General features: G+C 44.1%; 1 protein-coding gene across 1 annotated transcript in view; it reads right to left on the reverse strand.

Annotated features, from left to right (window-relative positions):
* cdh23 (cadherin-related 23) overlaps nt 1-13,590 on the reverse strand; it is a 160,408-nt gene that overhangs the window by 2,898 nt on the left and 143,920 nt on the right. Inside the window, 12 exon segments of the mRNA XM_060073834.1 lie at nt 6,547-6,657; nt 6,826-6,945; nt 7,681-7,810; nt 8,354-8,414; nt 8,533-8,573; nt 8,707-8,786; nt 9,045-9,165; nt 9,277-9,374; nt 10,332-10,585; nt 11,195-11,356; nt 11,599-11,862; nt 12,872-13,001. Of these exon segments, the coding sequence (XP_059929817.1) occupies nt 6,547-6,657; nt 6,826-6,945; nt 7,681-7,810; nt 8,354-8,414; nt 8,533-8,573; nt 8,707-8,786; nt 9,045-9,165; nt 9,277-9,374; nt 10,332-10,585; nt 11,195-11,356; nt 11,599-11,862; nt 12,872-13,001 (1,572 nt within the window).

The following is a 13,590-nucleotide window of genomic DNA, read 5'->3' on the forward strand; positions in this document are numbered from 1 at the left end:
ACCAAAGAAAAACGACAGTGTCACCCCTCATGTTTCATTTGATAAAAACGACAGTGTTACACTGTCGTTTTTTATTGGTCGTCATGAAAAAAACCATAAGGGGTAACAGTCGTTTTTATTGGTCGTCATGAAAAAAAACATAAAGGGTAAGACTGCTGTTTTTTATTGGTCGTCATGAAATAAACATAAGGGGTAACACTGTCGTTTTTTATTGGTCGTCATGAAAAAAAACGACAGTGTTACCCCTTGTTTTTTTCATGATGACTGATAAAAAACGACAGTGTTACCCCTTATATTTTATTTGACAAAGACAACAGTGTTACCCCTTATGTTTTTTTTCATGACGACCAATAAAAAACAACAGTGTTCCCCCTTACGTTCTTTTCATGACGACCAATAAAAAACGACAGTGTTCCCCCTTTTTTTTTTTTTTCATGACGACCAATAAAAAACGACAGTGTTACCCCTTATGGTTTTTTTCATGACGACCAATAAAATGTTTTTTTTCGTGACTACCAAAGAAAAACGACAGTGTCACCCCTCATGTTTCATTTGATAAAAACGACAGTGTTACACTGTCGTTTTTATTGGTCGTCATGAAAAAAAACATAAAGGGTAAGACTGCTGTTTTTTATTGGTCGTCATGAAATAAACATAAGGGGTAACACTGTCGTTTTTTATTGGTTGTCATGAAAAAAAACGACAGTGTTACCCCTTGTTTTTTTCATGATGACTGATAAAAAACGACAGTGTTACCCCTTATATTTTATTTGACAAAGACAACAGTGTTACCCCTTATGTTTTTTTTCATGACGACCGTTAAAAAACAACAGTGTTACCCCTTATGTTTTCTTTCATGACGACCAATAAAAAACAACAGTGTTACCGCTTATGGTTTTTTTCATGACGACCAAAGAAAAACGACAGTGTCACCCCTCATGTTTCATTTGATAAAAACGACAATGTTACCCCTTGTGTTTTTTTTCATGACGACCAAAGAAAAAGGACAGTGTCACCCCTCATGTTTCATTTGATAAAAACGACAGTGTTACACTGTCGTTTTTTATTGGTCGTCATGAAAAAAAACATAAGGGGTAACACTGTCGTTTTTATTGGTCGTCATGAAAAAAAACACAAAGGGTAAGACTGCTGTTTTTTATTGGTCGTCATGAATTAAACATAAGGGGTAACACTGTCGTTTTTTATTGGTCGTCATGAAAAAAAACGACAGTGTTACCCCTTGTTTTTTTTCATGACGACCAATAAAAAACGACAGTGTTACCCCTTATATTTTATTTGACAAAGACAACAGTGTTACCCCTTATGTTTTTTTTCATGACGACCAATAAAAAACAACAGTGTTACCCCTTTCGTTTTTTTCATGACGACCAATAAAAAACGACAGTGTTCCCCCTTATGTTTTTTTTTTTCATGACGACCAATAAAAAACAATAGTGTTACCCCTTATGTTTTTTTTCATGACGACCAATAAAAAAAGGAACAGTGTTACCCCTTATGGTTTTTTTCGTGACTACCAAAGAAAAACGACAGTGTCACCCCTGATGTTTCATTTGATAAAAACGACAGTGTTACACTGTCGTTTTTTATTGGTCGTCATGAAAAAAAACATAAGGGGTAACACTGTCGTTTTTATTGGTCGTCATGAAAAAAAACATAAAGGGTAAGACTGCTGTTTTTTATTGGTCGTCATGAAATAAACATAAGGGGTAACACTGTCGTTTTTTATTGGTCGTCATGAAAAAAAACGACAGTGTTACCCCTTGTTATTTTCATGATGACTGATAAAAAACGACAGTGTTACCCCTTATATTTTATTTGACAAAGACAACAGTGTTACCCCTTATGTTTTATTTGACAAAGACAACAGTGTTACCCCTTATGTTTTTTTTCATGACGACCAATAAAAAACAACAGTGTTACCCCTTACGTTTTTTTCATGACGACCAATAAAAAACGACAGTGTTCCCCCTTATGTTTTTTTTTTTCATGACGACCAATAAAAAAAAAACAGTGTTACCCCTTATGTTATTTTTCATGACGACCAATATAAAAAGGAACAGTGTTACCCCTTATGGTTTTTTTCGTGACTACCAAAGAAAAACGACAGTGTCACCCCTCATGTTTCATTTGATAAAAACGCCAGTGTTACACTGTCGTTTTTTATTGGTCGTCATGAAAAAAAACATAAGGGGTAACAGTCGTTTTTATTGGTCGTCATGAAAAAAAACATAAAGGGTAAGACTGCTGTTTTTTATTGGTCGTCATGAAATAAACATAAGGGGTAACACTGTCGTTTTTTATTGGTCGTCATGAAAAAAAACGACAGTGTTACCCCTTGTTTTTTTTATGATGACTGATAAAAAACGACAGTGTTACCCCTTATATTTTATTTGACAAAGACAACAGTGTTACCCCTTATGTTTTTTTTCATGACGACCAATAAAAAACAACAGTGTTACCCCTTACGTTCTTTTCATGACGACCAATAAAAAACGACAGTGTTCCCCCTTATGTTTTTTTTTCATGACGACCAATAAAAAACAACAGTGTTACCCCTTATGTTTTTTTTCATGACGACCAATAAAAAAAGGAACAGTGTTACCCCTTATGGTTTTTTTCGTGACTACCAAAGAAAAACGACAGTGTCACCCCTCATGTTTCATTTGATAAAAACGACAGTGTTACACTGTCGTTTTTTATTGGTCGTCATGAAAAAAAACATAAGGGGTAACAGTCGTTTTTATTGGTCGTCATGAAAAAAAACAAAAAGGGTAAGACTGCTGTTTTTTATTGGTCGTCATGAAATAAACATAAGGGGTAACACTGTCGTTTTTTATTGGTCGTCATGAAAAAAAACGACAGTGTTACCCCTTGTTTTTTTCATGATGACTGATAAAAAACGACAGTGTTACCCCTTATATTTTATTTGACAAAGACAACAGTGTTACCCCTTATGTTTTTTTTCATGACGACCAATAAAAAACAACAGTGTTACCCCTTACGTTCTTTTCATGACGACCAATAAAAAACGACAGTGTTCCCCCTTATGTTTTTTTTTCATGACGACCAATAAAAAAAGGAACAGTGTTACCCCTTATGGTTTTTTTCGTGACTACCAAAGAAAAACGACAGTGTCACCCCTCATGTTTCATTTGATAAAAACGACAGTGTTACACTGTCGTTTTTTATTGGTCGTCATGAAAAAAAACATAAGGGGTAACGGTCGTTTTTATTGGTCGTCATGAAAAAAAAAAAAAAGGGTAAGACTGCTGTTTTTTATTGGTCGTCATGAAATAAACATAAGGGGTAACACTGTCGTTTTTTATTGGTCGTCATGAAAAAAAACGACAGTGTTACCCCTTGTTTTTTTCATGATGACTGATAAAAAACGACAGTGTTACCCCTTATATTTTATTTGACAAAGACAACAGTGTTACCCCTTATGTTTTTTTTCATGACGACCAATAAAAAACTACAGTGTTACCCCTTACGTTCTTTTCATGACGACCAATAAAAAACGACAGTGTTCCCCCTTATGTTTTTTTTTTCATGACGACCAATAAAAAACAACAGTGTTACCCCTTATGTTTTTTTTCATGACGACCAATAAAAAAAGGAACAGTGTTACCCCTTATGGTTTTTTTCGTGACTACCAAAGAAAAACGACAGTGTCACCCCTCATGTTTCATTTGATAAAAACGACAGTGTTACACTGTCGTTTTTTATTGGTCGTCATGAAAAAAAACATAAGGGGTAACACTGTCGTTTTTATTGGTCGTCATGAAAAAAAACATAAAGGGTAAGACTGCTGTTTTTTATTGGTCGTCATGAAATAAACATAAGGGGTAACACTGTCGTTTTTTATTGGTCGTCATGAAAAAAAACGACAGTGTTACCCCTTGTTTTTTTCATGATGACTGATAAAAAACGACAGTGTTACCCCTTATATTTTATTTGACAAAGACAACGGTGTTACCCCTTATGTTTTTTTTCATGACGACCAATAAAAAACAACAGTGTTACCCCTTATGTTTTCTTTCATGACGACCAATAAAAAACAACAGTGTTACCGCTTATGGTTTTTTTCATGACGACCAAAGAAAAACGACAGTGTTACCCCTTATGTTTCATTTGATAAAAACGACAGTGTTACCCCTCATGTTTCATTTGATAAAAACGACAATGTTACCCCTTGTGTTTTTTTTCATGACGACCAAAGAAAAACAACAGTGTCATCCCCTATGTTTTATTTGATAAATATCTACAGTGTTTTCCCCTTATATTTATTTCATGACGGCCGATAAAAAACGACAGTTACCCCTCATGTTTTTTCCATGTTGACCAATAAAAAACGACAGCGGCACCCCTGTCGACGTTTTTGCAGGGATCGGAACATGAGCTGTTTGGAGTGTTAACCTCCGAACTTAACAATGCACCATCAAGACACCGGTTAAAGTCATCACAAAGGTTATACTTGACTTTATAATTCGCATGAAATAGAGATAAGAAACTTCCAACAGAGGTCATCAACCGGACTTGAACCCCGGTCTCCAGGAGGTTAGGCAGAGTGCACCCCACTGCACCACTGAGGCGATGACAATACACAATAATCAATCATCAATAAAGAGGATATACATGACATTAAAATGTATGTGTGTATTTCTATTATTTCCCTTATGTTTTTTTTCAAGACGACAAATAATAAACAACAGTGTTACCCCTTATGTTTTTTTTCATGACAACCAAAAAAAACAACAGTGTTACCCTTTGTTTTTTTTCATGACGACCAATAAAAAACCACAATGTTACCCCCTATGTTCTTTTTCATGACGACCAATAAAAAACAACAGTGTTCCCCCTTATGTTTTTTTTCATGACGACCAATAAAAAAAAGGAACAGTGTTACCCCTTACGTTTTTTTTCGTGACTACCAAAGAAAAACGACAGTGTCACCCCTCATGTTTCATTTGATAAAAACGACAGTGTTACACTGTCGTTTTTTATTGGTCGTCATGAAAAAAACATAAGGGGTAACACTGTTGTTTTTATTGGTCGTCATGAAAAAAAACATAAGAGGTAAGACTGCTGTTTTTTATTGGTCGGCATGAAATAAACATAAGGGGTAACACTGTCGTTTTTTATTGGTCGTCATGAAAAAAAACATAAGGGGTAACACTGTTGTTTTTATTGGTCGTCATGAAAAAAAACATAAGAGGTAAGACTGCTGTTTTTTATTGGTCGTCATGAAATAAACATAAGGGGTAACACTGGATATTTATCAAATAAAACATAGGGGGTAACACTGTTGTTTTTCTTTGGTCGTCATGAAAAAAACCACAAGGGGTAACACTATCGTTTTTTATTGGTCGTCATGAAAAGTTGTTTTTTTCATGATGACTGATAGAAAACGACAGTGTTACCCCTTACGTTTTTTTCATGACGACCAATAAAAAACGACAGTGTTCCCCCTTATGTTTTTTTTCATGACGACCAATAAAAAACAACAGTGTTACCCAGGGACGCGGGAAGTGGGGGTGCTTAGGGTGCTGCAGCGGCCCCTGGCTGTAGCTGCAAGTGAGAAAGTTTTCTGAACAAATCAAAACTTTTTTTTTTGTATAATTTTATCATACAACATGATTTTTCATAAAATTATTGACATCCACCCTTTTTATGATATTTATCATATTATCGGTACTATGCTGATTTTACATAAGCATGTTGATGTTCAAAATCTGTTGTAGTGAACATTCTAAAACTAGTGTAAAATGTTGCTTTCATGTTAATAGACACGTTGAATGTTATCGTTTTGATTCTGGAATCCCGCACGTAAACTGGTTGGCAAAAAAAGAGCAAAGACGGGCGGTTCACTTGACGGAGAAACCGTCACTTTCCTCATATCTGACAACTCGTAACTCTGGATGAAAATGAAGGCTTTCTATTACTTTCCTTTGTAAACCTTTAGAAATAACCTCCTGAATCCTTGTTATAACGCTGTGTATAATCCCGGACCGCAACAGCTTGTCGGCATGTTGTTAGTGTGTGAAATTCAGCCCAGTATCAGCCGAGTTGACTCTAATTTCCACATTGTTTACTTGCTAACGTTTGTGAATAACAGTGGCTAGTTGGAAGAACTCTTTTTACACACCAGTAGAGTATTTATCAGAGCGGATCCCTGAATGTGACGTCACCCGTCATCTCGTCTCTGTAAACAACGGATGTTGCGCAGCAATTATTATGACGTCATGATATAGATTCTCTCTCAGCACCCCCCCCTCGGACTGACTTCCCGCGTCCCTGGGTCTGATTCAAGCCAGCAAAGTGAGAGAAGCAGTGAGGGGAAGGCAGAAGGGTTAGAATTGAAGCAGCACACAGAGCTTCTGAGGGGAGGAACGACGTGATCTACAGACTTCGCCATCTAGTGGTGAGTGAGAGGAACAGCAGCACAGCGGTGCGAAAAGCGCCCTCTAGCGGCGAAGGAGAGAAAGAGCAGCGGTGGTGCGGCACCGGCTGCCGCTCCGAGCCCACCTCCGTGACCGACGAGTGGTCTCCCTGGCTGGTGGATTTAGTGACCAGTCGGGCTGCAAAGAGCCCCTTCAACCTCAGGTAGTCGTCCAGAACCACCTTGAGCAGGGAGCCCTGATGGGAATCGCAGTAACCATGAGAAAAACGCCCGCACAACATCAACCAACATTAACCTGTCCCTTATTGTCTGCCTCCAGACCTCGTCCCTCTCTGTGTTGGTCGGGACAGAGGAGTTCCGTGATATGGTGGTGTGTTGATAATGTGTGTGGGCCTGTCTCTCACCTTGATGGGCCCGTCCCTCATGATGTGTCCCAGCTTAGCGATGTTGTCGTACTCCTGGATCGCCGCCCGCAGGTAGTGGTCGTCTTCTGGCTTGGCCTGGGGCTCCCGGCCAAAGGTACCCTTTGAGTAAAAAACACACACACGCGCACACACACACACACACAAACGTACACACACACAGAGAGTTTGAAATGCAGTCTTGTTGAGGAAACAGCTGTGTAATGGGAGTGACAGAGGGGTCAAGCTGAATCAAGGGGGCTCATGTAAACCTTGGTGGCTCATGTACACACACACACACACACACACACACACACACACACACACACACACACACACACACACACACACACACACACACACACACACACACACACACACACACACACACAGTTTGAAATGTAGTCCCAGTGAAGACACAGCTGGGTAATGGGAGTGACAGGGGGGTCAGGCTGAATCTCGGTGGCTCAAGTAAACCATCAAGAATGATGACCCCCCTTCGTCGGTTCAGCCGAGGCACATAAAGGCTGAAGCTAAGCATGATTCATGAACAAATAGTGAACCCGTGTGCTTGTGCGTGTGTGTGTGTGTGTGTGTGTGTGTGTGTGTGTGAGACAGAGACAGAGAAAGAGTGTGTGTGTGTGTGTGTGTGTGTGTGTGTGGTGTGTGTGTTTGAGTGCTTCCTGGCCCTGACACTAGGAATCAGGCCACAGCCCGCTCTTTCTCTGTAAGTGGACCTGGAGTGGATATGGAGGGGGTACTGACGTGTGTTTGGGCGGGGCCGGGGGGGGGGGGGGGGTACTGACGTGTGTGTGTGTGGTAGGGGCTGGGGGGGGGGGGGGGGGGGGGGGTACTGACGTGTGTGCGGGCGGGGCTGTTCCACAGGTCGCTGATCTCGCTCAGGTCCCCTGGCAGGTCGTCCTCGTGGTCCGCCTGCGCTGCCAGCTCCAGGTTGCGGCAGAAGGGGTCCAGCCAGACCGGGTTCGCCCTGGGGAGGGGGGGGTGGGTCAGTCAGTCAGGGGGGTGCTCAGCGTGTAGCGTGCTCGCACGCTACATGTACACCGTGTACAGACAATGTAGACACACCTGTCTGTACCAGAGTCTGTGTTGCTCATTTGACGTGAGCTGTACTGACTGATCAATATCTTTGAATGCCTACAATGTACACACTTATTGTATTTTTTACTTCCTTTCACTTAAAAATAGTACATAGCATTGAATAGCATCTTATCCTAGCTATCTTTGTTGCATGAGGGGAATGGGTTAACCTAGCAATTGTTAGGGCTTGGCACTTTGTGAACATCCTTACTGCACCGACAGCAATATATTATTTCTCTATGGTCGCTTTGGATAAAGACGTCTTGTAAATGCCCTAACTGTTAATGTAATTGTACTATGTCGTTAGTATTTAATGGCTATTCAACATGTGTGGATAAACCGTCGAAACCAGCCCATGAAGGAAAGACCTGTTGTAATCCCAAAGTGTTAATGTGAGAGTGTATGTAAGGCGTTGCGTAGGTCCACCGCTCACCCCTCAAAAGAGTATTTGTTTGTGTTGGGCATATCCAGGACGTCCATAAGACCCTGGTTCCCTAGAAACACAACACCATGAGACACGTGACAAACATCACCTTGCAAGTCAACGTGTAACGCATGACTCCATCTTGCTGTTAACAGCTGGGAAACATTAGCCTGCTGTCTGCATCTCACCTGTAGAGCCAGCCACTATGGCTTTGAGCTTCCTCTTGTGTCTGGTGGAAACACACAAGATATCATAGGGGTAAACACATTTGACACTTTGAAATGATCACATTATTTCGTCAGCGGCTCCTGAGGAACGATGATATTGAGGTGCTTGGTGATATGAGGACACACGACACTCACACAGTCCGGAAGTGCCAGCTCATGGTGGCGAACAGAATTCCCACCAAGCACAGCAGGACAGCCAGGATAATGATGACCAGCTGGAAGAGAGGAGGATTCAACAACACACCCAAAGGCTGCTGGGAAATGTAGTTCTAGGAAATGTAGTTCTGGGAAACGAGTTCTGGGAAATTATCTCAAAGAGCAATCAAATTCAGTAGTTAGCGAGAAGGGATATTTCCACACAAAACATGACAAGCACTAAAGAAGAAGTCCTTGTTGTTTAACCGTACCGAGAGCCACATAGTCAGCGTGTGTTTGCGGTCTTAGCCTCTTCCCATCACCTCCCCCTCTCTCACCTGCAGCGTTGAGAAGTCGTCCGGCGCCTTCCCGCTGACAGCAGGCTGGACGTCCAAGACGTTGTGGGTCCTGAACAGGTTCCTGAGCTGCTCCTTGTTCTCGTCGATCATCTGGATGACCCTGCGTGGGCGAACCCCGGGGACAAAGCGTTTAGAGGGCAGCACGGCCACATCACAACGCAGGGCAGAGTAATGACATGGCTTAGCTCTTTGGGCTGTTCTGAGGTCAGACCTTTCCACGTCGAGGATGCGGTTGGTATGCTTGTTCACCACGTGGATCAGCACATCCGTCTGGGAGAAGTTCACCACGCCGTTCTTGTTCACATGGAACTGAGGAAAGAGGAGAGCCACAGTGAAATGTGGGGCCGCTTCCAAATGCTTTAGTGCAACATCCTTGTTTGGGACATTCTTGCAACTTGTGGGGCAATTGCAATGGCTAGTTCTGTTCAGTTTTTTCATGGCTAATAAAACTAACCCTAACCCTAAACCTGTGTTAATACTACCGGTAATATGGTTCAACTGTTTAATTGTGGATACTGCTAACTGTGTTAAATAATGATTCTATTCACCTGTGTTAATTACTGATTTGGTTCACCTATGTTGATTACTGGTTCTGTTCACCCCTGTTCTGGTTATTAAACCCGAACACAACTTGTAAACTTATTTGCATTGTAGGAGTCTCCCTCTCGACGCAGTACGCGTGCTAGTATTTAGTATCCAATTACAATAAAACACATTAAAACATAAACTGTGTTCGAAATCGTTACCTATTCACTCACTGACTAATCACCATTTATGTTCGTGATATAGTGTGCACTATATAGGGAACGAAAAAACGAGAATTCGGACACTGCGCTGAACATTTCTAAAAGGTCCTTTGCGTCAGTAAATGCGCCGGGTATTTGTGTGACGCAGACGGAAAAACACGACCGCATTGCATGGTGGTATACGGGAGTAACATGTAGGGAACATCGTATGTACACTCAAATTTGGGGTATTTTAAGTGCACTATATAGTGCATGAAATTAACCACTGAGAATTCGAACACCACTACAAAATGGCGAGCACCCTATATAGTGCACTATATCCGTGATAGGGAACGATTTCGAACACAGCTACAGACAGAAACAAATGGGGAAATTGTCCAAAAGTAAACCAGGTGAAAAGAAGGAGTAATCAACACAGTTGGCAGGAGTTAAACTAAAGACGACACACAGGGACAACAAGAGCCCAGGTGAACAGAAGTGCATGGAATTGGAGGACTTCAAAGAGTCCTTGGCCCCACACCTGCACATCATCGGTGTTGACGATGGCGCCGGTGATGTTGGACAGCAGCTTGATGAACTCGTCTTGGAAGAGGCGCACATTCTCGGGGATGTCGTTGATCATGATCTTGACGCGCTGGTCGTCCCGCAGGATGTAGATGCCCACGACGGCCATGTCGCTGTTGCCCGCCTCGTCGCAGGCCAGCACCTCCAGCTGGAAATAGCCGGGGTCGTACGCCCTGAACAGGTCGTAGGTTCGGATAACGCCTGTGTTGTCTAGGAGACGCCCAGGAAGGAAAGAGAGGCAGGTCATATGCGCTTTCATTCGAGACCGTTGGCTTACGCCGGGATTCCACCGGACGCATTAAGGCTGCGGGTACGGCTGGGCCGCGGAACGGCTGCGACTTCTGCCCTGCGTGCATTTCCACCGGGCGCGTTACGGCAGCGCATCGCTGCCTTGCGAGCCAGCCGTATTCACGCGAGTCCACGAGATCACGCAATAATCCTAAACCTAATGTACTCACCTTCCACTCCCAAAACGACTGCAATTAAATGCCAAGCTTTGTCCTTCCGTCCACCTAAAGGCCGTTAGAGGAACTACATGCGAGACTCTACTGTAAACCATCTTGAGCCCGTTAGAGGAACTACATGCTACATGCTCTACCGTAAACCACCTAAAGGCCGTTAGAGGAACTTAACATGGGTTTATGGGGCCGTTTCACTTCCTTTCCTTGCGTACGGGGACATTTCACGTGATCTGCTGGATCACTAGATCCCAAATATACCGACACCTGTCTGCAGTGGGTCTCCTGCCCCACACGAGGCCTCTTGTCAGTGTGTCCGTGTGTATGGGCGAGGAGGACGAGGAGAGGCTTGCGGCTGTACCTATGATGAAGATGTCTCCCATATCCTCGGTGTCGTTGGACTGCAGCCGGATGTACTGGATGGTGACGATGTGGTAGCGCACCACGCTGTTGTTGCCGATGTCGTTGTCCACCGCCATCACCCTGATCAGCTCCGAGCCCACCTTAGCATCCGCTGCCACGCCTGAGAGAGAGAGAGAGAGAGAGAGAGAGAGAGAGAGAGAGAGGCAGGATTCGCACTCTGATTATCCAATTTTCATCTGGATAGCTAATGTAACTGTAAGGCCTACAGATTAACAGGAGATGTTTAACCTTGACTAACATACTAACCTTTCACCAGACACCATCCTGTCGCATTCCAACCAGAAGCACTCAACACACTCAACACACCCAACTGACTGGCTCTGTTCCCCTCCGTCCCCTTACCGGCCGTGTACTCCCTCTTGACGAAGCGAGGCGACTGGTCGTTGATGTCCTCCAGGTAGATGTTGACCTCCTGCAGGGTGGGGTCCCGGCCGGGGTCCAGCGCCCGGGCCCAGGAGGCCCTCTGCGCCCGGACGGGGGTCCAGCTCCGGTTGCTGGAGGCCTTGACGATGATGGTGTACACAGGCTTCTCCTCCCGGTCCAGGTCCCTCCTCACACTGAGCACTCCTGATATGTTCAGCTCAAAGTTACCCTCGCCGCTCCCTCCTGGGGACAGAGGGGGGGAGGGGGGGAGAGAGAGGGGGAGAGAGAGAGAGAGAGAGAGAGAGAGAGAGAGAGAGAGAGAGAGAGAGAGAGAGAGAGAGAGAGAGAGAGAGAGAGAAATCGTATTAAGACCATCATGAGACCACTCTAATTTCTAGCAGTTAGAGTAGGAGAGATAACAGAGGCATGGGTCTCTCGATGTGGATTCAGACAGTACTATCTACAGCTGGAGATCCAGGATGAGAAAGGCAGAGGGGGAGAGATGGGCAGAGGGGAGAGATGGGCAGAGGAAGAGAGAGAGGCAGAGGGGGAGAGAGAGGCAGAGGGAGAGAGAGGGGCAGAGGGAGAGAGATGGGCAGAGGGAGAGAGAGAGAGGCAGAGGGGAGAAATGGCAGAGGAAGAGAGAGAGGCAGAGGGAGAAAGAGAGGCAGAGGGAGAGAGATGGGCAGAGGGAGAAAGAGAGGCAGAGGGAGAAAGAGAGGCAGAGGGAGAAAGAGAGGCAGAGGGAGAGAGAGAGGCAGAGGGAGAAAGAGAGACAGAGGGAGAAAGAGAGGCAGAGGGAGCGAGAGGCAGAGGGAGAGAGAGGCAGAGGGAGAGAGAGGCAGAGGGAGAGAGAGGCAGAGGGAGAGAGAGAGGCAGAGGGAGAGAGAGAGGCAGAGGGAGAGAGAGGCAGAGGGAGAGAGAGGCAGAGGGAGAGAGAGGGGCAGAGGGAGAGAGAGAAGCAGAGGAAGAGAGAGGCAGAGGGAGAGAGAGAGAGAGAGGCAGAGGGGAGGAATGGCAGAGGAAGAGAGAGAGGCAGAGGGAGAAAGAGAGGCAGAGGGAGAAAGAGAGGCAGAGGGAGAGAGAGAGAGGTAGAGGGAGAAAGAGGGAGAAAGAGAGGCAGAGGGAGAAAGAGAGGCAGAGGGAGAGAGAGAGGCAGGGGGAGAGAGAGGCAGAGGGAGAGAGAGAGAGGTAAAGGGAGAGAGAGGCAGAGGGGGAGAGAGGCAGAGGGAGAGAGAGAGGCAGTAGTCACCTGCGATGAAGTAGTATACCACAGCGTTGGAGCCCTCGTCTGCGTCCACGGCTCCGGTCACGTTGCCCACCATGGTCCCAGGGTCAGAGTGCTCTGGAACAGTCAGGACCTGGTAGGGCAGGCTGCCCCGCTGGGACACAAGCAACCACAGAATAGTATTAACTATAGGGCTGTCAAGCGATTAAAAAAATTAATCAAATTAATTACAGGCTATTTGATTAATTAATCTAAATTAATCGCATACTTGCATTTTTCCGAGAAAGTATTTCAAAATAATTTAATTCAAGTAAATTATAGCAGATGAGTGATTCAAAGAATAATAGACATAATAGAGTTTAAAGTTCAATGTCTCTTTCATCTAAAACATGTCTTTCATTAACATACGGTGCATTTTAAGATCAAATTATTAACATTTCCATCCCCTAATAGATTCAATGCATCTCAGTCGAGTGTGGCTTGACGAGGCTGGCTGCTTAGCACCAGCTTCAGGGGCTGTGGCTATTCTTTAATATGTCCATGGTGGCAGCTCGTACCTGCGAGCTTGCTACCAAATGTTTTGCGTTGAGGTGGTATTTAAGGGTTGATGAACTCCGGTGATAGGAAAATTCCTTACTACAGAGATTGCAGATAACGGTGTTCCTATCGACAGTTCCGTCAGGGAGTTGTTTAAACTTGAATTTTCCGTTCACGGGGCCGAGCAGCGTCTTCTCGTCTGCCTC

This window comes from Gadus macrocephalus, chromosome 15 (genome assembly GCF_031168955.1).
Source record: "Gadus macrocephalus chromosome 15, ASM3116895v1".
NCBI classification, from domain to species: Eukaryota; Metazoa; Chordata; class Actinopteri; order Gadiformes; family Gadidae; genus Gadus; species Gadus macrocephalus.